Genomic DNA, 22,424 nt, shown 5'->3' on the forward strand with positions numbered 1-22,424 from the left:
TCTCGGCCTTAGCTTCGAACCGCTCACTTGAAAGCCCTTCCTTTGCCATTCACATATGCATTTGTTAAGTTCAGCTTCTCCTCTGGCACAAGTATGCACTCTTGCCCCGAAACCCGCTAGTTCCTCCACTATAGCATGCCTACAAGATTCAACAGCATAACAATGAACTCATCCTTCATATTTCATCTTTTGGTTATTCTCAAAATAGATGGAAGGAAATGCCTTTTGCTTGTAAGTAAGGTGGAGAACGAACCCGATTCCTTTTGTTCCACCAGTAACAAGAGCGGTCATGCCTTCAAGATTCCATCTGCAGCTTTTCTTTGCTTTGGCCATTTCTGTGTATCGCTTTCACTTAGCTGAGGATGATATTGTAGAAGAAGGGCCTCCAGATTCAAGGGGACCATAAATTTGCTTACAGATCGATAATTCCAAGGTGAAGATTAGCCACAGATAATAACAAGGCTGAAACTCACTCAAAGGTTAACTTTCAGCTCTCATAAATGTCTATGTTCCCAATTATGTTGTCCTTTAATTGGTTGGAAGAGTTATACATGGACCATATATTGACATGTGGCAACAGATTCCAGTAAACTAGTGCAACTGAAACAGAGTTAAAACAAAGCATGAGGAACCTGAAGAATTGATTCAACAGCAAGAAGAGGATAAATTGTTAATACATCACTCATTCAGAACCATGAGTATTTCAACATAAATTTTTTTAACTATGCTTGAAGAGCTTTCAAGTTTCAAGCCCCCGGCTGATATTATGGGGATAAATTGTTAAATTTTCTCTTCAGTGTGTATGTATGTAGTGGCACTAAGACTAATAGCTACAAAGGAAGAAACAAAGCAAGAAGGAAGGTTGACAAACCAACCAGAAGCTCAAGATTACGTATGAGGATGTTGGGTTTGGTGTTGAACACAGAGAATGGTTGCTGAATCAGTTTCTCTCTCTCGGGTCGAGAGGATACATCACAGACTGAAGTCGACAGTTTCTTGACTTTCTTTGTCTCTACAAAAATTTCGACATGCATATCATCATATTCCAAGGTACTTGGCACGCACATTTATATAAAATACCAATTTGAACCGCTAACTTGAAAGCCCTTCTCTTGCCATTCACATAACCGTTTGACAAGCAGAGATTCATCTCTGGCACATGTGTATACTCTTGCCCCGAGATCTGCAAGCTCCTCCACATAACACGCCTAAAATTTTAAGAGCAGACTAAAATCAGAGTCTTTTCCCCCCTCACCCTCTATTCGTTCCCAGATTGGTGAATAAGATTTTTTCTTTTTTGAACAAGTAGAAAGAATTGGGTGAATAGGAAGACATCCCTTTGGTTCCACCGGTGACAAAAGCTGTCATGTCTCGAAGGCCCCCCATTTTTCGTCTCTGAAGCTTTTCTCTGTTCTGGCCATTGCTGTGTATTGTTCTGAGGGATGAATGCCTGAAAATTCCATGGAAGTTAGTTGAATAGGTAGAAATGTATGAGATAACACATTGTCTCTGTCTGCTTAAGAAAGATTTTACGAAGTGTGAAGTTGCAGTTGCAGTAAACTTTGCCACAGACATGAAAAGGGCTGAAAGTGAATACCAACGATGCAGCTTACAGATTTGGTCTGAATCAATCCTCATTTATTGTCGTTCAATTGGACAGCGAGATTAGTCGTTGTAGTGACTCAGGCATGAGAGAAACATGAAACACACTACATCAAACCCGTGCAAATGTTTTGCTTTCTGTTCATCGATTTCAGGGTTTCATCAATGGTGGAAATGAAGTTACTTTCATCAATGGTGAGCCTTTAACAACAGGACGAAAACCCTTTGACCCTGAACCCTCCCTCCATTTGTCCCATTGGAAATCTGGCCTTCTGAACCCAGATTTTGTATGAAACCCACAACTGAATCTGAATCAATAAGCCTATACCGACAAAGCACCATCCTTTAACACAGTCTGAAGGCTTACCTCATCGAAATCTTGAGATGCAGAGGCTTGATGGCGGAGAAATGCTCAAATCCAGGCTGTGATCGGAGAGACGAGTGCTCGACATTGGGGTGTACTCGTCGTTCAGAACCGAGTACAGATTTGCCGAAAGCGATTGCTTAATCGAAGAAACCTAGGGTTTTTTCTGGAAATGTTTGAATCTGATACCTGTATCCGGGAGGGAATTTCGGCCAGAATCTGTAGTTGATCCGATTCGGTGGGACAGATGACCGGCCCAGGCTTTCGTGGTGGGCTCGAACACTAGAGAGAGAATGAGATAAGGAGAAACCTAATTTGAGACCATAGCACGAATGGGAAATCCGCCAATACAGAACAGAGCAATCCATCGATTGAATCGATCATCATACATCATAGTTTGTGTACGTTGAAGCATTCATGGAAACCGTTGGTTTCACACAAGAGGGGGGAACATGTGGATATTAGTTTACAGACCGATAGGAGAAGCCATGGATGGAGAGACCTCCATCAATGCGAATGGTCTGTCCTGTAATGTACGAAGCAGCGGGAAGACAGAGAAAGGCCACCATCGACGCCACCTCCTTCGGCTCTCCCGCACGACCGAGTGGCGTCCTCGAGTTCCAAGCCTCCATGAAATTCTTGTCGTCGATTGTCTGAGAACGGAACATGAACAAGGTCAGTTTGAAGAGATGACAGAAATAAAACAAGATTAGCTAAGAGATCTCGTCTTGGGTTACAGGTTTAGACAGAGAAGTGGCAATGATCCCAGGAGCAACTGCGTTTGTCCTTATGTTGTCCTTCGCCCACTCGCATGCCAAGTTTCTCGCTAGCTGATTCATAGCTCCTGCATTTCATGCACATAAGGACGTGCCAGAACCCGAGTACTATAGCGCCGGACTTCACGTTTGGTTCTATAGGTCCAAAAAGACGGGTCGGCCCGAACCCAAAACTAAACCGAAATGCGGGCTCAGGCTAGACCGGCACGTTTTACACCTCTAACTATGGGTATAGATCTTCGCCGGCCTACACCCAAACCCGAAGGTCGAGTTCTCATCGTATAGAACCATACTCATTCCTTCTGTGGACGAGTACTTGATTTTTATTGTGAAGTAAAGAATATACCTTTGGTCACGCCGTACAGGGATCCGCCGCTAAGCGACACGATCCCGCCGACAGAAGAGGTGAACACGATGCAGCCAGAACCCGAAACCTTGAGCAAGGGATGCGACAGTTGGCATAAATGGTAAGCCGACTCGAAATTCGTGGCCATCAGAAAGGCGAAATCTTCCTCCGTATACTCGGTCGTTCTTCATTTTCTCAGTATGGTGCCTGCATTGTTTACCTACGCCACCATCTATCCATTAGTCAGCCCCCCAGTTAGTTTTTTCGCCTAAAGCACATATCATATCTTAACAAGATGGCTCACGAGAATGTCCAGTTTACCGCCGAACAGAGAGGAGACGTTCTGCATCAGTTCCTCTCGCTCGGGCCGAGAGGATATGTCATGGACGGAGCCGCTGACTTGAAAGCCCTTGGCTTTCCATTCGCGTAAACATCTGTCGAGCTGAGCCTCGGATTTATCACACGTGTGGATTCTTGCTCCAAACCCAACTAGTTCCTCGACTATGGCATGCCTAAAGATCAGACGACCATGTCACAAATCCTAGCCGGCCACATAAAAACAAACGAGAGATCCCTAATCTCGTATCTGTAGATGCAAAAGATCGAACCAAGAAGACATACCCGATTCCACTGGCTCCACCGGTGACGAGAGCGGTCGTGCCTCGAAGACTCCACCTGCTGTCCATTCCTGTCCGGTGAGAGATGACTGAGGAAACCACGGATGTAGGTCCAAGAAAATGGTGAAGGACGCCTCCTATTCTATGAATGTGTGGTGAGAAACATTCAGTGACAGTAACAGACAGCATGATTGAGATGCTCTCACATGTCCAAAACTGTTTCTTGGAACAAGACCAGATAAAGACACTGAGAAAAGGTCAAAGAAAGAATGCCGACAAAAGTGAAGATGAAGTGACAAAACTCCCATCAGCGCAAATAATCTCTACACGCAGATGATATATATGAATCTCAGAACCTTATTTGTATTAGGAAATAAGACCCCTATCGTAAGGGAGAGCTACGGTTATATATTTCATAATGTAGAAGCTCTTGCGATATCGATTTTCCGTCTGTAGAAAACTGAAACCTTCCCCGGTTCGGTCCAGATCTTGCAGACTATGAATCTCACCTCCACTTGTGTTCATTACAACTAATAGACAGAGAGCTCGTTGTACAGGTTTTGATACCAATGGAGTATATATATGCATGCATATATATACTCAATTGGTCGTGAAACAAGCACTGCGTTTACGCATTTTACAATGTTCGAAAATGTAACAATATCGATACAATTTGAATTTCGAAATTTCATCGGTTTCAGGCCTGAGGCTGATAAGAGAAGCCGTTGACAGTGTAACCTCCATCGACGCAGATGGTTTGACCAGTTATGTAAGAAGCGGCGGGAAGACACATAAACGCTACGAGAGACGAAACGTCCCTCGGCTCTGCAACACGGCCTAGTGGTGTTCTCGAGATTATAGCCTCCATCAGTTTTTCGTCCTCGAGCAGCTGAAAAAGTCGGGTTTCGGACCATAAGATTCAGACAAAATATGCAGATTTAAAGAAAGAAGAGGTCAGAAAGCAGCGATTCTGCGTTACGTTTTCGACGAGAGGAGTTACAGTGAGCCAAGGGGCAACGGAGTTAGCCCTTATGTTGTCGCTTGCCCACTCGCACGCCAAATTTCTCGCCAGTTGATTCATGGCACCTACATGTGTATATATAGAGTCAGTTAGGTACACATTTATACACCAGAAAAACCTTAGATATGCATACACGTTTATTTACTCATGAATTGTAATGGATGAGATTTTAATCGTCAGAGAAACTGTAACTTGGCTCGGGTTTTGGCAGCTTGGACAAAGGTCTTGATCGATCAATGAAAATGCCAAGAATGAACCTTTTGTTGGGCCATAGATAGATGTGTTGAGAGCTGACACAACCCCAGAAGCCGAGGAGATGAACACGATGCTCCCATATCCCGACGCCTTCAGTAGAGGATGCCCGAGTTGGCAGAGATGGTAAGCGGATTCCAGATTCGTAGCCATCGAAATCGAGAAATCTTCTTCTGTACATTCCACAGCCGGCTTCAGGATAAACGTGCCGACATTGTTTATCTGTATATGCAAGAAACGAAAATGATGATGATCAGACGAGAATATCAGATCTCTGAGAGATCGAAACCGATTAACTGAAGAGACAGAGAGAGATCACGTACGAGGATGTTGAGCTTGCCATGAAACTGAGAGGAGACATCCTGCATTAGTCTCTGCCTTTCTGGCCGAGACGACAAATCACAAACCGAACCGGTGACCTGAAACCCTTTTGATTGCCATTCACGCAAGCATCGGTTAAGCAGAGCTTCATCCCGAGCGCAAGTATGTATTTTCGCCCCGAAACCCGCAAGTTCCTCCACGACTGCTTGCCTGAAAACACGTTGGATTCCGAAACGCGTAACAAAATCAAGAATATGAAGTATAGATACAACACTGAAATGATGAAAAGAGCTGGTAAATTAGTTAATGTGATCAACGAACCCGATTCCTTTGGTTCCGCCGGTGACGAGAGCGGTCATGCCCCGAAGACTCCACCTGTTATCCATTCTTTGTAATGGTTACGGCATCTAAGGAAAAACTCGGGTTGAAGACGAGCAGTGGAGAGTTAAGACATGAAATCTCTCTGAAACATGTGGTCGAAAGATGGGCTGAGTTAGGACCACAGGGAAGATCCAAACACAAACAATCTATGGACATCAAAGTCTTTGTACATAACTGCTCATTTACCACCACCATCATCATCATCATCATTCATGGCTCAAGTTTTCTTATGACCATAAAATCCTAAAATTGTGATCAGATTTATACCCTGTTTTTTGTTTCATAGTTCATAAAAATCATCTATATTTTCATTTTAAATTTTTCATCTTTTAATATAACAAATTTTGTAATTGTGTTTTAATTTTTGTTATCAATTAGTTTGACTTGTTATGTTTAGTCCTACAAAAAAATTGTAAAACAAAATTCTAATATTTAATTATAATTAGGGAACTGTTTGTAATTAATTTATTCGACTTTCTTATACTTTTTCTCAAAAAAAAAAAATTTAAAACTTTGATTGTTGAAAAACTAATTCATAATTTCAATATTTGCAATTATCTGGTCTTGACTTTCTTTGTCTCTACAAAAATTTCGACATGCATATCATCATATTCCAAGGTACTTGGCACGCACATTTATATAAAATACCAATTAACACATTACACATTGAGTTACGTTTGTGAAGGCTTTTTTACTCATACAAATGTGCAATAACGCATTATTACACAACAAGATATTAATGTTTGTGAAGGGCCTTATTGTTTCTAAGCCTTTGGTTGGTAAGAGAAGCCATTGACGGTGAAACCTCCGTCAACGCAGATGGTCTGACCAGTTATGTAAGAAGACGCAGGAAGGCACAGAAACGCGACCAGCGACGCCACTTCCTTCGGTTCCCCGACACGACCCATCGGAGTCCTCGCCTCCACTGCCTCCTTGAACTTCTCTTCTCTGAAAAACTGGAAAAAGAAAAAACCCAGAAGGTAGAAGCCGATAATTCATCTGAAAATGAAAGAGAATCTGTTCGAAATGGTTTTGAACAGATGAAAAAGTGTTTGTTCTTCGATTACGTTTTCAACCAGAGACGTTGATATGAACCAAGGAGCAACAGAGTTCGCCCTTATGTTGTCGCCGGCCCATTCGCACGCCAAGTTTCTTCCCAGCTGACACAAAGCTCCTGCACATGTACGTATGTACGTACGTATGTGTATACGTGGTGTGTATACGCATTCAAAAGGCATAAAGGACGCACCTTTGGTTATGGAGTAGGGGGAACCAACGTCAACGGAAACAACCCCGGCAACAGAGGACATGAACACGATGCTTCCGGATCCAGAGGATTTCAGCAAAGGATGAGAGAGCTGGCACAAATGGTAAGCAGACTCGAAATTCGTAGCCATGTGTACGGATAACTCTTCCGCCGTGTACTCGGTAGTCGGCTTTGCTACAACCATTCCGGCGTTGTTTACCTTTTATATATATATTCAGAACCCAAAAGGCATGCGTTTAAGACCATTAGTCAATAAGCTACAAGTGGGTCTTGGATGGAAAATTTGGTGAAGCAGATCACTTACGAGGATGTTCAGTTTGGAACCAAAGAGGGAGGAGACAGTATCCATGAGCTTCTCCCTCTCAGACCGAGAGGACACGTCACAGACAGAGCCACTGACTTGCAATAACCCATTCTTTCGCCATTCACGTAAACATTCATTAAGCTTAGCTTCAGATTTGTCACACGTATGGATTCTTGCCCCAAAACCAGACAGTTCCTCCACAATGGCACGCCTAAAAAACGTATATCAGCAAAGAGACGATGATATTCAGTGAATCAAAATCATTTCTCCGATACCCATTTCTCAAAATTTAAAAACAAAAACAGAGATAAACAGGGAGGAGGAAGAAGAAGACTTGCCCGATCCCACTGGCTCCACCAGTCACAAGAGCGGTCATGCCATGAAGACTCCATCGGCTGGCTCTGAAAATCCCCCCTGCCGCCTTCTCCATTGCTGTGTGTAATGATTATCGGTAAAGAATGTGGATGAGAAATACAGGATCATGAAACACAATTAAAGTTATAGCCGATGAGGTATATGACATGATAGGATACGTCATGCCAATGACGCAGCTACCAGTGCATGGAATACACGTGTAGTCCTAGAATTGGCATGCATGCTACAGAACACGACACGGTCGGACCACTTCCACGTAACGATGTTTTCTGGACATATGCATGCACCTTGCTTGTACAAAATACGAACCGTAAAACAACCGTGCGTTTTATACGATACAACGATTCAAATTAAAGTGTTTTGATTAATGATTAAAAATATTACCCCAGTAAATCGTTATAATTTGATATGATTTTTTTGTAGGAGATGTAGAATTGCATTACCAAAAGCTCCCCTATGAGCTAAGGGGATTGAGCCAGCATTGGGTGTCAATCGGGCCAAGTCGACCCGATCCAACCCGACTCAAGTCCAACTTCGGTTCAAAAGTTTTGGATTTGGATTGATTCGATTTTTTTTCGGATCTAAATAACTAAATCTAAAGTCCAATCCTATACTCTTTGGGTGATTTGACTTCGAGTCGGAATCGAATCGGACCGCTAAATTTGTTATTTTGAATATTTTTTTAAAAAATAAATCGATATTTCGAAAAAATCTGAAACTCGATCTAAAACCATCGTAAAAGTTCAAAAAGAAATTTACCTAAATATATCGACCCAAAATCTACTATTTTTCGGATTGGTGGCCCGTGGTTTGCAACTCTTGCCAAAATTGACACCCCAACACTCATGAATCAGCTCTCTCGAAATTTAGTTGATAAGTTGATTACGTATGGGGTCAAAACATTAGAAGCAAAATAACTAGGGCAAAATGGAAAATAAATAAAATATAGGGAGAGATGTGTGATTCTAGTTCACCGGAGGAAGGGGCAAAAGCAAAAATATCCGTGTTGATTCGATCTAAACCTTCGATTTCGGATGACGTAAGCGCTGGGCTGATCGGACGGTTGGAGATGCGCTCTCAACCGCTTATAAATGGTAGCAGCAGAATCAAAACGTTGTACAGCCATGTGGGGGCAAAAAAATATCGCAGCTGCAAAACGAAAAACCATCTCGAGCACTCAGATCATGCCACGTGTCCTTAATCCCACACGATCTGATGCAAACCTATTTATATTCCTCCCCTGGAATTTATTTCCTGCTTTTTTGTTTCCTCGGCGGCTCTCTCGATCTCTCTCTCTCCCCCTTCCCCGCCGATCTCCGCCATTCTCCGTCCTAGCTCCACCGTCAAACCCTAGGTGACCTTGGAAATCTCTGATCTGGTGTTTGTATGTTTGTCGGGTTCTTTGTTGCGAAATTCTCCGTAGAAGATTAGATTCCCGGAGGAGGGATTTCGTTTTGCCGCCGAGAAAAATCTAGGAGATCGGAGGAGCTGGAATGATGGCCACGTCGACGACCACAAGCTCTGTTTACATTAACGTTATTGATGATGTCATCAACAAGGTCAGGGACGAGTTCATCAATAACGGAGGTCCTGGCGAGAGTGTTCTCAACCAGCTTCAAGGAGTAAGTTTCGATGTTTTACCGGAGCTTTGGATGCTTGAATCGATTGATTTTAATCTTCATTTTTTCTGGAAGCGGATGAAAATTGATCTTTGTTATGGCCGATTCCGGGACGCAGTTGGCATCTAGATGTTGAGTTGATCCGCTGTAGCCTTAGGTTTCGGGGGTTCATTTCCTCCAATTAGCTGAACTCTGTGGGTTTGGAGCTCGAGATTGCTGATGCTCGTTGTTTTGATTGCAATTTATTGGGTAGATTTGGGAAAGAAAGATGATGCAAGCTGGAGTCATATGTGGACCCATAGAGAGGTCATCGGCTCAGAAACCGACACCTGGTGGTCCACTGACGCACGATCTGAATGTTCCGTATGATGGTACGGAAGAGTACGAGACTCCAACTGCTGAAATGCTCTTCCCTCCGGTATGTTATTTCCCCGCAAGTTGAGTCTCATGGAGGTGAGATATTCAACTGGAATCTGCTTGAATCTTATACTTCTGAGATATTCTCTTGGGTTTTATTTTATCTTGGTGTGCAGACTCCGTTGCAGACTCCCCTTCCGACGCCTCTCCCAGGTACTGCTGATAACTCTTCCATGTACAACATCCCCACCGGTTCTAGTGATTATCCAACTCCTGCTAGTGAAAACGGCAACAACCCTGATCTTAAAGGAAGACCCAGTCCTTATATGGTGAGCAGTACTTGTTAAACACCATTGTCTACATGTTTTCATGGGTTGACTCGGCATGAAAAACGGTTCTTTGGAGATATGGTATTTGCAGGTTTTCCATGGTGTGCGAACTGACAGTTTGTTGTTTGGTTGCAGCCATCACCATCTCCATGGGCAAATCCAATGCTTGATGTCAATGTTGGTAAGTACTATTTCTAGCAACACCCAGGTGTATTGGTCTGGTTTTGGTATTTAACTATCTGACCTATTCACAGCTTATATGGATGGCCGAAGTGAGTCTGAGAGAGGAAACCCTAATCTGCAATTGACGCAGGTATTTGTACCTAATATTTAGGTTGCGGAATCGTGTCTTTGGCATTCTGGTCCAGATTCAAATGATTTTGGTGTTTCCATGAGTTCCTTCATTATTGCAAGTCAGCTCAGCTGTAACGAAAGTTTGAACTTCAATCGGATACATCCAGGACTTCTTTGTGCCATCCTCTGGTTCTGGGAAACGAAAACGTGAGGAGTTTCCTGCACAATATCCAAATGGTGGATCTATACCACAGCAAGATGGAGCCAGTGATGCTATGCCCAAGGTGTTTAGAACACTTTATTTGAACACTTGGAATTTGGAATAGTTCACTTGAAAAAGTATTGCTTTTTAATTACTTGGTTAGCTTCCAATCAGAAAAATCATTCTGAGGGAAACAGATCTTTCTTTTTTGCATCATCTGACATGGTAATGGATGGCATCAAACAAGATACATGATATTAAGTTTTTAAGAGTTGCTTGGAAGTTCGTAAGTATTGCAGTGAGGGGTACTACTCTCATTCTGTCCAAGATTCTCTCGCTCCATCTTCCTCTATCTTTATAGGCTGTATTCTTGGATGTGATCATTCGAGTAATCAAATTTAAATTAAATCTGAAGCAGTCTGTTTATACTTATCGTCATGAAACTTATGCATTTGAAGATATTGCTTTGAGTCCTCAACATTTGGAAAGCTCTTTAAAGCTTTAATTACACCTGACTTACTCATTATGTGTTTGGTGTTCTTGAATCTAAGTGACCCAAATGCTAAGAATACAAATTTGCAGGGAAACAATGGGGACCATGTGACCAATGTCGTCAATAGAAAGGTCTCAGGAAATGTCGCTGGCTCATCTCTGAAGATTCCTCAAGTTGATGGCCCAATGCCTGACCCTTACGATGATATACTATCTACACCCAATGTAAGAAATTTTTAACCTTCTGTAGATGTGTCCATCTTGATGCTTCATCTGTGTTCTCGATCCCTCACCTTATACAAGACAACCTAAACGGTGTATCAACAACTACTAGATATTTCTTTTCCTTAATACGGATGGATCCATTTTAAGGACTATCATAGGAATTGATATAAATTGCATTTGCTTGCTTAAAATCTACATGGATAAATAAAAGAGAAACTTTTTCATGTCACTTTATGTTGTTTCCCTCCTTTTTGTCTTCAAACATGCAATGGATCATAATATAACTCCCTGCCCGGGGTACATGCTTGATCGGTATTCTCATGTATCTGCCAATCACTTCGTTGGGTTGAAGATATTCAGCTACCAAGGAGCCAATGAAGACTACAACGAGGCAAAAACTCCTGCTCCTAATGGTGAGTAAAGTTATAAACATGTTGGATAGTGTTTAAGTGCAAGCGAAAATGATATGGCTTGAGTTTCCCATATGTTAGAAACCCAAGCAAGCACTCCTGTTGCTGCACAAAATGATAATGGCGATGAAGATGATGATGAGCTGTTGAATGAAGATGATGACGATGATGAGGTGGATGACCTTGACAGTGGTGAGGATATTAACACTCAACACCTAGTTTTGGCCCAATTCGACAAGGTATACTGTGACTTTTCTCTTCATGCAGACGGACAGGCAGTTATGCCGTTTAATACGTATATTATAACCACGGGTAAGCCTTGCTTGTTGCTGTAATAAGGTGACTCGCACAAAGAGCAGGTGGAAATGCACACTAAAGGAGGGGATCATGCATATAAACGATAAAGACATTCTCTTCAACAAGGTACGTCCCTCGCTTAGCCCACGCTTTTGGACCGGTGTGATAAGATCCCTCTTTTTTAAAATACCGGCCCCTTTCACAGGCGACAGGGGAGTTCGACTTCTGATCTCAAGTACAACCATGTCTTGTTTGGCTTGAAGAGTCACTCTTCAATGGTCCATGTCTTAGATGAACTTTGTGATTCAGACAAACATAAGAGAGAGATATTTAATTGTGTGTAGTCGTCGGGGTTGGCCTGCTGTACATAAAGACTGGTTTTTTGTCCTCCTTATTAGTCGCTCTCCTTTTCTGGAACTATTGTATTTCCAATCTCACACATTTGTCCTATCCCAATTTTTCACGAACTTCCCAAAGATAGATTTTCTTTACAAAGATCGCTAGTTTCTTTGTTTCATATGGGAAAGCCCTGCGTACAAGGGATATGGGTTCGTGGGAAATTCGTTTGATAAGAATCTTGATAAAAACAAATGTCTACTTCTGAAACATGAAACTTCAAACTAACTAAGAAGCCCTCAATGTGAACTTGGTCTGAAACATAGTCAAGAGAACCGTCTGCTCAGCATGGTCGGACATGGCCGGAAATTGCTGCCCTTCTTGCCGGTCCCGCAACACTTGAGAGCCCTTCTTGTCAGGACCACCATTCCCGTCAACCAGAAACCTGAACTCTCCCCCCTCCCGGGAAGAAGAGGACAGACTCGGGGGAACATAGAGAGGCGAAAGCAGCGGAATAGCGGTCCCTTCCATGCCGCCGGATGGCGAAAACGGGTTCTGGGCAGCACGGTCTAGCTGCAAAGCCGCGGGTACTTGCCTCTGCAGCCTCGTGGACTCGTTTCTCTCGGCCTTAGCTTCCATTCGCTTGTCAAACATGTTATTACTATTCTCCACAGGTCTTGAAACAAAGGATAAGAGAGATTCGCAGATTAAGCCAGAGCATTGGGTGAGAGAAAAGAACAGGAACGAAGAGACATATAAAAGGTGGGAGCTTTGGTTGAGGTTCTGGTGCAAGAAAAGAGGGTTCGGTTATGGCGAAAGTTTGTGAAGGAGAAAGGGAAAATCTGTTACTTGAGAGGTCATTCATTACCCAAAAAGTTGGCTCCTTTAGTTTCAGTTTGTTCATCTGTTCACCTGGTTTGCTATAATCCAAGGCCATATTTAGTGGGTCAAAACCAAATATCCAGACAGGATAAAAAGTGGACGTGTTAGGGTTTTTTTCCCTCACCAACCTTATAACTTCCATATCCACATTTGGGAAGATTCTAGAAGATGTACAGATAAACCTTTTGCCATCTCAATTGCAAATGCATTACCTGAGAGTAAGCCTTACTGCTCCATGTCGTTAGAACCACCAGCGGAGCCATTCTGTTCCGTTATGTCCTGGTTAGACCCCGACCCAATTGCACCATCATGACCATGATGATAGTTATGATGATGATTCGGACCATGACCATCATAATGATGGATATGATGACCGTGGTGGTAATGATGGTGCTGATGATGATATCCCTGCACTGCATTATGCCCAAAGGCCGGAACCTCCGTCGCCGGAGCATTGTACGGAACCGGCGTTAGCGGCAGACCCACCTGCCGAAACCGGCCGCCGTCTCCGGAGAAACCATGTCTCTGACTCCGGTAGATTCTGTACTTCTGTGTTAGATATAATCTTGTTAAGTGTCTATTCAAAATTATCTTGTTTTGTGTCCGGTTAAATGTTTCAGTTTAGTGTTGAATGAGTCTAAGGCTTAGTTTGCAGTTTTACATTTAGTTGGAGTCATGTCCGATGGAAACAGACAACGGCATATTTGTAGTTTTTGTTGTTGTTCTTAGGTTTTTCTATTTAAGGATGTATTGAAAAAATAAAAACACAGAAAGTTTTATTGAAAGTTTCAAAAATGTCTCCCAATCTTTGTCTTTGAATTTTTGTTCGAAAATTAAAATATCGTTTCGGGATTTAGGTTTCTACATTCTGGAGGTGAGAGGCGACGTTCTCGCGAGTCAACCCTTCCACGTTCATCATCTGCACGATGGTCTTGGGGACGGAGTTGTTCACGCCCAGATGGCCCACCACGTCCAGGAACCGCCTCTGCAACTCCGGCGTCCACACCATCCTCTGCCGCTTCCTCGCCGCCGTCATGGGTTTCTTCGTGTCGGACGACGGCGCGTGAGATACACGGCCGTTTTGGATGGAGGAGAAGGTCGTCTCCGACGCACGATCCACATCGACGACGGTGGGGTTCTGCTGCGGAGAGATGAGGAAAGCGGAAGCTAGTCCTTGCGGTATCAGTAACTGATACAGCGGCGGAAGATCTGCTCCGGTCGGAAGCCCCGCCTCCCACTCTGCCACTGCACCGCCGCCATTAATGACTTTAGCCCTGAGCTGTCCCATATGAATTTGATTCGAAACTTCGGGCAGAGAAAAAAAACCCTAATAGTTATGGATGACTAAAAAGTTAATTATACGAGAGAGCATAAAGTTAGGATCGTGACCAAAAAAAGATTTTTTACGAATAAAAAAAAAAACAGGGAAATTGGGAGGAGGAGGAGGAGGAGGCAGTGGCGAGTATAATATATTATCTAGAGAGACGGTGCTGACGCGGATGAAAGTATGAACTTTGTCAGATATCATCTAGATCTTCTTTTCGAGTGATGTCCGGTGAAGATGGTGTTGATGTGGTTGAAGAAGAAGACGATGATCTTTCAGCTTCCTTGCTTTAGTTCAACGATGTGAAGATTCAGAATCATAAGAGTTTCTTGCAGCACAAGCAATTAAAAGCATATATGATAAAGAACACAGAGCATGGAACTCCTTGTGGCCATGAAACAAGATACAAAGCATGAACACTCAAAGAGGCATCGACCCATTCTTTGTACATACGAAAGGAAAAAACCTAAACGTCGATTCCATTCTCAGCCCATCTTCACACCTACCTCTCCCTCAGCATATATATAACCCATCTGGTTCATTACGAGATTTCGCAGAGTTATGCAGTGACCATCTGCCATGGTTAGCTGTACAATTCCTTGTGGCCTTATGCCAACTGAGCCCGGCTCATGGTCATGGACTGCGCAGCCATTCTCCTTTCTGCGGACAAACGCCTCTTCTGGTCAGAGATTTATCCCAGCAGTAACTTGTGGCTTCGTAAACATAAACAATCTCAAAAGGAATTTTCCTATTTTGTTTTGAATGTTAAGTATAATAAGTTACATAAATCTCTTGTACATATACACGTATGTATACGTTTTGTATATATATATAGTGTAACATGATAACGTAATCAATTAGTGTGACGTGACTTCCTTTATTGTCCGTAAAATTCTATTCGATAAAGTTTTTACAGTATCCATTTAACCCAGCGATCCAATTTGGGTTAACCTAAATAAATATAATAGTTTAATAAGTATAGTAGATTAACTCTATCTATCAAACATATATATATATATATATATATATTATAACCCATGCAAAAACGGGTAGGGGTCCGACCGGACCCACCCAGCTGACAACTCTCTAGTCACGAGGCGGGACAAAAGCGGCGGGGGTGTTGAGGTACGAGTGGAGTTGGTGCTGCGGGACACGAGCCATTTTTGGGTTCAATCCCGACCAGACCCGTGACTCGGAACGGTTCAACCTGCTCGAACCGGTCGAATGGCCGGTGGCTGGATTGCCGTCCGTTTCCGAGTTGTTAACCCCGGTACGTACCAAAATTAAAAATTCCAAAACCTCACATGATTTTTACCCCAAAAGATGGCTTTATGAATGATTTTTTTTATAACGATAATTCAATAAGATTGATCTCTTTTTATTTTACGTATTAAGATGCCTCGATATTCATACAATCTCTTCCAATATATTTTTTTTTTATGAATTCCAATATATATATATATATATATGGTTTTCCTGTTATTATTCTTATCATCTTTTTCTTTTCATCGCCACGTTGAAATTTCCTCCCAGATGGCTTCCGAATCAGAACCTGTCACCTCCACCGCCCGATTTTTCCAAAGTGTTGACTCTCTGATCAATCCGACGGCTATTCGATTGCCACGTCACTCTGTGCTTTTAGTTTCTTGTTGCTTATAGATATTTATGCAGCGATTCTCCATTTCTTCCTTTTTGTACTTTTGCGTTTGGTTTTTCACCTGAGAAATCTGAATTTTGCTTTTCTCTTTAATGGAAGAGCGATGTGAACGAGCTTTGCAACTGCAGTAATATTTTTTTACACTGCCGTGTCACGATCGTATTAAATTAAATCATATATAATTATATTTTAACCGAGTATGAAAAATCCAAAACAAACAAATATTACGTACATATTTAATCATTTATATTTTTTGAACTGAATCAATAAAGAAAATAAAATTCACACCAAAATCGAAAAAACCTAAATAAAAGTAGTTTCTTTGTTTGGTTTTCAAAAGTTCTAGCAAAAAAAATTCATTGAGACATATCATCTGAGTAAAAAAAAAAAGAAATTGACTCAGAAAAAAAAAAGATGGAGTTGTTGATAACTTTCCATTGGATTCCCTTATTTTCAAACTTATTCCCCTAAATGTGAAAGGATATAAAATTCCATGTCAATAATGCAGAATAGTTTCTAAGTACCGATGTCCACATTATAGTAATATATATACATACATATATATATATATATATCATTTGCCGAAGAGGGAATCTTTTTTCCATCAAAGAGACAAAAAACAAGAAAGCAAACAGAAACAATACTGCCACCAGATACTGCCAGAAAATGCAAAAAAGGAATAAACAAATTTAAAATAAAAAATAAAATTTAAGTTGAATACAGTTTCAGACATTATTGGTGTTCGCAAGATCTGTAGCATCATGAAACTTTATTGACCACATCATCATCATCATCATCATCAGTCTCGTTGGGGTTTATAGACTTTAATTATACTCACATGTCGTTTTCAAAATAGGGTTTGAAGTCTAATCGGTTATATTAAAATCCTTAATCATAATGCAACTTTAGAGTAAAATGGTGCAATTTTTACCTGGTTAATTACTTAATTACATGCATGCCCAATTAAAAACACACATAAATAAAATAGGTACATGATCGATATATAAATTTTGTTTTGTTGAATAATTGTTTTAATTCATTTCCCACAGACATTGAAAGTGACCATTCTATATGTAAAATCATTACAAAAACATTGTACGTGTTGATACATCAATCCTCCAGATATTGTATGATCATAACATTGCACTTTCAATCTTTTGTTGACCAAAAAGAAAAGAAAAAAAACTGTTTTTTTTTAAGTTATTTCATAAAAAACAGACATTAATATATCATCCGAAGGTAAATTCATGGAAAATCAAATGGAAAATTTGGGATTTAGAGGGGGGGGGGAAATAGCTTAGGAACCCTAAAATTAATCAATAAAAATATCTTCTTACAATGTACTGTGGAAACTCGTGGGCCACCTCAACAATCAAACTGATATATAATTACAAAAAATCTGATCTAAGATGAATCAATCTCCATGTTTATGCCAACAAACAAGCATAGCCACACACCTTCTCATGATGTAGAACCTGGCCTTCTGCTCCTTGGCCAAGCTGCTGTACTTCTGCGTTATGGAAGATGATCCTCGTTCTTTCCTGGAGAAGCTTCTGGAAATCGAAGAAGACGACGACGAAGGGACGGAAGAACATTTGGTGGAGGAGCTCCGTACGAACACGGGGGACTTTGCCGAGGAAGCGCTCGTCGAGAAGCTTCTGCTGAACTTGGATTTTGACGACGAACAAGAAGCTGAGGTCTCTTTCTTCGAGATCTTCCACTTCTCATCCATGTATTTGAATTTCTCGCAGCGAGCTTCTGATTCAGATCGAGGGTTTGTTTGTTTTTTTACGGGTCTCTGTTTTTTTTTTATAAAAGCGAGCTTTGTGGCTACTGAACTAGTAGAAGAGAAAGTGACCTAGAGAGAGAGAGAAGAGAGAGAGAGTGAGAGTGAGAGTGGTTCTGAATATATATATATATAAGTGCCTCCCAAACAAAACATGTACGACTAATGGAAATGATAAATACTGTGTAGTATTTTAAAATAATTAACTAATTATTAGTTCGGCATCAATCAGGAGGTGATTAATTATTTCAAATTAATTCTCTGATTAAGAGTTTCGACATCAATCAGGAGCCACCCGATATCCGGCCCGGTTCGACAATTTTTTGCAAAATAAGATGGCAATAGAGTTAGGCAGAATTCCAAATCGCTCACCTTAATTTTTGCATATTTAAAACATCGGTGTGAAGGGGAATTACGAACTTTGAAACCGATGAAATGATTATTCGGCTAGTTTGGCGGTCAAAGAATCACAAATTTAAGTTTTTAGTTTTATAATCTGTAATTTGTCGTAATAAGCAACAATGTTTTGATTATTTTTATTGTAATTAGTAATATATATATATATATATATATATATATGTATATCATAATGAATTTGATGTAAACGTCCCAAAAATCTAACATTTGTTTTGGAGACATCTATTAAATGGAAATTTTCGTTTTTAAAATTACATGTTACTACGAGTACAAATTTTAGAGAGAAAAAAAAAATCCAAATTTTGGGGCAATTGAAGTTGGGGTTCTATAAATCCAGGCTGTTTTCAAGACACAAGTGAAAAAAAAACACGTGAAATTATTAGAGGGAAACATGTCTTTCTCTTGGTCACCATTTGAAGTCTCTCACCCCATCACTCTTTGCCCCTCTAATCCCACGACCCAAAAAAAAAAAAAATATACGACCCATTACATAAAAAAAAAAACCCCATGATTATATATGTTTTAGATTTATCAGAATATCCGAAAAAAGTAAAATAAAAAGACACACATATATATATATATACAGCAATAATGCATATCGGATATACAGAAACGAAATCTTTTTCTTGTGCTATATAATATTGGGATCTCTCTATCATGTGACGGTTTAAGTGGAGGTTTATAATAACAAGGCATATGCATACGTGTATATGTATATGTAGAGGTGTGCATATATGCGTCCGACTGTATCTATGTTACACACGCATATATATATATATATATATGTTATGTATATAAACGTATGATATCGATCGGTGCCTCCAACATTAATGGCGGATCTCAAGAAGAGGTTTACGAGGATGTGGAGATCTTGTGGTAGAGAGAACAAAGACCTAGAGTTCCCGACGATCCCACCAATCGCATTTCGCCACGTCAGCAAGGGAATCATGCCTTTATAGATACGCCAATCGAATTAATTCATATACATCATTAGCTAAAATATTTACGATATCGTCAACGCTACGTAAAAGCCCAAACCCCCATATTGCAAAATCCGTAACCCCAAAAAATTATTTGGACAAAATAAGCGGATGCAGTTTAAAATGAAATCAAATAACCAAATGGAAATTTAAACCAGATCCGATGACATTAATTTGTGAGTGTATATATATATATATATATATGCATAACAGCGATAAAATATCTTAAATAAAAAGGAAATACGAATTCATGGAACCATACGTATTTTCCATTTTTTATCGTATATTTTTAATAATAGAGTTTTCATTTGAATTTGTGAAATTTATTGGACCTGTCTTAACAAAGGCATGAAAAATCTATAGAACCATGTGTAGTTCCCAACATCACATATTCACAGATCAGTCTTACAGTAAATATATAATTATAATATTTGTATTTTTTGTATGTATCCCAGTTTTCAAAATAACAGTAATTTCCTGGTCAGTCCTCAATTCCAATAAATAATACCAATTTGGTACATTTTAAAAGTTAAATAAACATTATGTTCATATGGTTTAGTAAGAATTCAGGACAGAATTTAAGGTTATAAAAATGGTTGTTGCATTGATTATGATGATTATGACAACTTTGAAAAATGAATATTTATATATATATATATAACAAAACAGTAAAAGTCGAGCAGTAAATTTTTATTTTAGAAAAAAGGATCCAAAACATAAGTACATTTTTCAAATTAATTTATTTTTACCACGTTACAGTTCCTGCAATGCTGACATCACCATGTGAGTATGTTGGATTCAAAAAATAAATAAATAACAATTCACCCATTCAAATTAATAGTAGACGTTCAAATAGATAAAAACGAAAAATCGCAGTAATAATATAATTTAAGCAAAACTTGAAAAAATAGAAAAATTTGCAAATCAATCAATAGAATATTTTTAGAAAATAATTGTTTTAAAATAAAATCAAATCTAAATAAAAAGAAAAAATGTAAATTAAATTAAAAGATAGAAATCGTAAAGGATTATGGTATAAAATGTAATTTTTTTGTACAAATTACGTAGTCTCTTACACAACTCGTTCAATTCATATTCTGATTATTTTAAAATTTTTGTTTATTGGATAATTTGATTGATCGATCATTTCAACTTTAATACACACACACACACACACACACACACACACATATATATATATATATATATATATATATATAAGTTCTGGCAAGTTTAATTTATCTTAATCTTATTTTTTAAAATCATATATTAATCTTATATATGCTTACATTACAAATTTTATTATATTATAATATAGAGTGACATATTTAATTTAACAAAGACAAATACAAAGAAGATAATATTAATGTACAAGAAATTGTTTACATTTTAAAATTATACAAAGTTCTATTCCATTTATTAATGGTTTAGTAAGGTGGGTAGTTTTTAAAATTTAATAATTTTATATTTTATTATCCATACAACAAAAGAATATAATAACATACAGTTTTAATGCATGTTTATATATTAAATTAAAATATAGTCAATAAGAAAAATCAAAATTATGATACAAATTCAGGAAGTTTTTTATTTTTATTTTCTATACTTATAAAAAAAATTTCAGGACAGATTTTGTTTGGCACAGTTTTTCAATGCAAATATAAAGCAAAGTTTACTAATGCGAGTTTATATCTTGATTTAATTGTCAGATTGATATTTGATAATCAATAATACCACGTACTTATTGATTTCAAATCACTTCCGACCGAAAATAGGTGTTTATGGTAAAAAAAATGTACCATATATAATTTAATTTTTAAGAAAAAAAAGTGACATATTTTGTTTTTTTTTTAACCATTGCAATGTAGAAATGCCGAGGTCACATGGAAACATGTGTGAGCTGAGTCGGACATGGTCGGCACGGGCAGGGTCTTGTGGCAAAGCCCCCACCATTTTCCCTATATATATATATATATATATATATATATATATATATATGCATATATTATATAAATACCCCACCATTTTCACTCATCGTATTTTTATTAATAATTTATATAGTATATAAAATATCCAGTGACTTATGTCACATGTATTACTCATTGGCGGTCAATTGGACTACAATTCTTCTCCTAAAGCTGAGTTTGAAATTTGATTTTCGAAATCGATGATGCAAAGATGCGCACATAAACTATTCTTATGGTATGGAATAATACACCATAGTCTCCACAAATATAACATCAACACTTAGAATATAAAATATATTTTTATTTTAAACGAAACCCAAGAATATTGTATGGTTAAAATTTTGAATCCTTAAATTTTCTGAAAATAATAGTATCCAAGGGTTTTTTTTTTTATCAAAAATACCCCTATTAGGCTACAAACTACAAAGACTTCACAGCATATCCCTACAAAAATAAAATAAAAAACTAATTCAAAACATACTTTTATAATTATGTTATTCCCATAATATCCATTGGTGTGGGTCCCAATGACATAAACATTAATGAGAAGAAAGAGAAAAGCAGTTTTCGATTTTCTAGTAAAAAATTTAAATATTTTAAAAATTTTAAAACTCCCTCCATCACAAAAAAATAAATATTTTCGCGTGAATTTTAAAAATTTTCGGTGTGACCGGTGTGACCAGTGTGACTAGTGTGACCAAGTGATTAGTGCGACCAATATGACCAATATGACTAGTGTGACCAAAACTAAATTTTGAACGGTGTGTCCAGTGTGACCAGTGTGATCAATGTGACTAGTGTGACCAGTGTGACCAGTGCGACTAGTGTGACCAATTTGACTAGTGTGACCAGTGTGATTAGTGTGACCAAAACTAAATTTTGAACGGTGTGACTAGTGTGACTAGTGTGACTAGTGTGACCAGTGTGACCAATGTGACCAGTGTGACCAGTGTGACCAAAATTAAATTTTAAACGGTGTAACCAATGTGACTTACCTTTGTTTTCGTTGTCAATCTGTTCCATTATCGCTCCGAACATTTATTTGAAATTAGATATGCGCCTCTTGCATATTCTTTGACAGATATGCTGTGCATCTGTCTCATTTTCATAAAAAACCACACGATTCACTTTAAAAAACATAAAACTCAAACCCAAAACACAAAGTTTATATATCGAACCAATCTCTTGTATTAATGAACTTACCTTCAGTTCTTGTCATTTGTT

The 22,424-nt window shown here is 39.1% G+C and overlaps 6 protein-coding genes and 1 pseudogene across 9 annotated transcripts in view; 1 reads left to right on the forward strand and 6 right to left on the reverse strand.

Moving 5' to 3' along the window:
• The window catches only part of LOC104815776 (tropinone reductase homolog At1g07440-like), a 2,305-nt gene extending 1,327 nt beyond the window's left edge, over window positions 1-978 (reverse strand). Inside the window, exons 1-3 of one of the 3 annotated variants that reach the window (XM_010544329.2) lie at window positions 876-978; window positions 254-335; window positions 23-139 (exon numbers count right to left, since the gene is read on the reverse strand). In XM_010544329.2, the coding sequence (XP_010542631.1) occupies window positions 23-139; window positions 254-333 (197 nt within the window). In that variant the 5' untranslated portion in view covers window positions 334-335; window positions 876-978. Of the gene's footprint in view, window positions 1-22; window positions 140-253; window positions 601-875 lie in introns of all 3 variants that reach the window. The other 2 variants (XM_010544327.2, XM_010544328.2) reach the window with 2 other exon arrangements.
• A 1,336-nt stretch (window positions 979-2,314) lies between these two features.
• LOC104815778 lies at window positions 2,315-3,906 on the reverse strand (annotated as a pseudogene).
• Window positions 3,907-4,044: 138 nt separating this feature from the next.
• Window positions 4,045-5,808, reverse strand: LOC104815777 (tropinone reductase homolog At1g07450). Its single transcript, XM_010544330.2, has 5 exons — window positions 5,621-5,808; window positions 5,302-5,509; window positions 4,984-5,200; window positions 4,685-4,791; window positions 4,045-4,594 (listed from the first exon to the last, which is right to left on the reverse strand). The coding sequence occupies exons 1-5, from the start codon at window positions 5,683-5,685 to the stop codon at window positions 4,403-4,405; spliced, it is 789 nt and encodes a 262-aa protein (XP_010542632.1). The 5' UTR covers window positions 5,686-5,808; the 3' UTR covers window positions 4,045-4,402.
• A 475-nt stretch (window positions 5,809-6,283) lies between these two features.
• On the reverse strand, window positions 6,284-7,723 carry LOC104815779 (tropinone reductase homolog At2g29330-like). Of its 2 annotated transcripts, none has more exons than XM_010544331.1 (5): window positions 7,590-7,723; window positions 7,252-7,462; window positions 6,930-7,146; window positions 6,748-6,854; window positions 6,284-6,636 (listed from the first exon to the last, which is right to left on the reverse strand). In XM_010544331.1, exons 1-5 carry the CDS (start codon window positions 7,679-7,681, stop codon window positions 6,445-6,447), a joined length of 819 nt encoding a protein of 272 aa, XP_010542633.1. In that variant the 5' UTR covers window positions 7,682-7,723; the 3' UTR covers window positions 6,284-6,444. The 2 variants fall into 2 exon arrangements, with proteins under 2 accessions (XP_010542633.1, XP_010542634.1); XM_010544332.1 differs by having other exon boundaries at window positions 7,252-7,465; window positions 7,588-7,643.
• A 1,073-nt stretch (window positions 7,724-8,796) lies between these two features.
• LOC104815781 (transcription initiation factor IIA large subunit-like) lies at window positions 8,797-12,327 on the forward strand. Its single transcript, XM_010544333.2, has 11 exons — window positions 8,797-9,248; window positions 9,499-9,663; window positions 9,779-9,931; window positions 10,067-10,112; window positions 10,186-10,244; window positions 10,393-10,509; window positions 11,010-11,144; window positions 11,497-11,557; window positions 11,636-11,793; window positions 11,894-11,977; window positions 12,057-12,327. The coding sequence occupies exons 1-11, from the start codon at window positions 9,120-9,122 to the stop codon at window positions 12,078-12,080; spliced, it is 1,131 nt and encodes a 376-aa protein (XP_010542635.1). The 5' UTR covers window positions 8,797-9,119; the 3' UTR covers window positions 12,081-12,327.
• Window positions 12,328-13,922: 1,595 nt separating this feature from the next.
• Window positions 13,923-14,357, reverse strand: LOC104816077 (transcription factor LUX-like). Its single transcript, XM_010544746.1, has one exon. The coding sequence runs from the start codon at window positions 14,355-14,357 to the stop codon at window positions 13,923-13,925; it is 435 nt and encodes a 144-aa protein (XP_010543048.1).
• Window positions 14,358-15,841: 1,484 nt separating this feature from the next.
• Window positions 15,842-17,984, reverse strand: LOC104815782 (ADP-ribosylation factor-like protein 6-interacting protein 4). Its single transcript, XM_010544334.2, has 2 exons — window positions 17,508-17,984; window positions 15,842-16,172 (listed from the first exon to the last, which is right to left on the reverse strand). Exons 1-2 carry the CDS (start codon window positions 17,780-17,782, stop codon window positions 16,019-16,021), a joined length of 429 nt encoding a protein of 142 aa, XP_010542636.1. The 5' UTR covers window positions 17,783-17,984; the 3' UTR covers window positions 15,842-16,018.
• Window positions 17,985-22,424: the final 4,440 nt, after the last annotated feature.

Source organism: Tarenaya hassleriana, unplaced genomic scaffold (assembly GCF_000463585.1).
Source record: "Tarenaya hassleriana unplaced genomic scaffold, ASM46358v1 Cleome24, whole genome shotgun sequence".
Taxonomy (NCBI): Eukaryota; Viridiplantae; Streptophyta; class Magnoliopsida; order Brassicales; family Cleomaceae; genus Tarenaya; species Tarenaya hassleriana.

Coding starts and splice junctions, on each gene's coding strand:
- LOC104815777 (XM_010544330.2), bottom strand. CDS start 5,685: ATGGATAACAGGTGGAGTCTTCGGGGCATGACCGCTCTCGTCACCGGC. Junction 4,792..4,983: donor TATCTATGGCCCAACAAAAG/GTTCATTCTTGG, acceptor ATACACATGTAG/GTGCCATGAATCAACTGGCG. Junction 4,595..4,684: donor TAACTCCTCTCGTCGAAAAC/GTAACGCAGAAT, acceptor CGACTTTTTCAG/CTGCTCGAGGACGAAAAACT.
- LOC104815779 (XM_010544331.1), bottom strand. CDS start 7,681: ATGGAGAAGGCGGCAGGGGGGATTTTCAGAGCCAGCCGATGGAGTCTT. Junction 7,463..7,589: donor GGTGGAGCCAGTGGGATCGG/GCAAGTCTTCTT, acceptor TACGTTTTTTAG/GCGTGCCATTGTGGAGGAAC. Junction 6,855..6,929: donor CCCCTACTCCATAACCAAAG/GTGCGTCCTTTA, acceptor GTACATGTGCAG/GAGCTTTGTGTCAGCTGGGA.
- LOC104815781 (XM_010544333.2), top strand. CDS start 9,120: ATGATGGCCACGTCGACGACCACAAGCTCTGTTTACATTAACGTTATT. Junction 9,664..9,778: donor CTGAAATGCTCTTCCCTCCG/GTATGTTATTTC, acceptor CTTGGTGTGCAG/ACTCCGTTGCAGACTCCCCT. Junction 10,245..10,392: donor CTAATCTGCAATTGACGCAG/GTATTTGTACCT, acceptor GGATACATCCAG/GACTTCTTTGTGCCATCCTC.
- LOC104816077 (XM_010544746.1), bottom strand. CDS start 14,357: ATGGGACAGCTCAGGGCTAAAGTCATTAATGGCGGCGGTGCAGTGGCA.
- LOC104815782 (XM_010544334.2), bottom strand. CDS start 17,782: ATGGATGAGAAGTGGAAGATCTCGAAGAAAGAGACCTCAGCTTCTTGT. Junction 16,173..17,507: donor AGGTTCTACATCATGAGAAG/GTGTGTGGCTAT, acceptor ATATTACTGCAG/TTGCAAAGCTCGTTCACATC.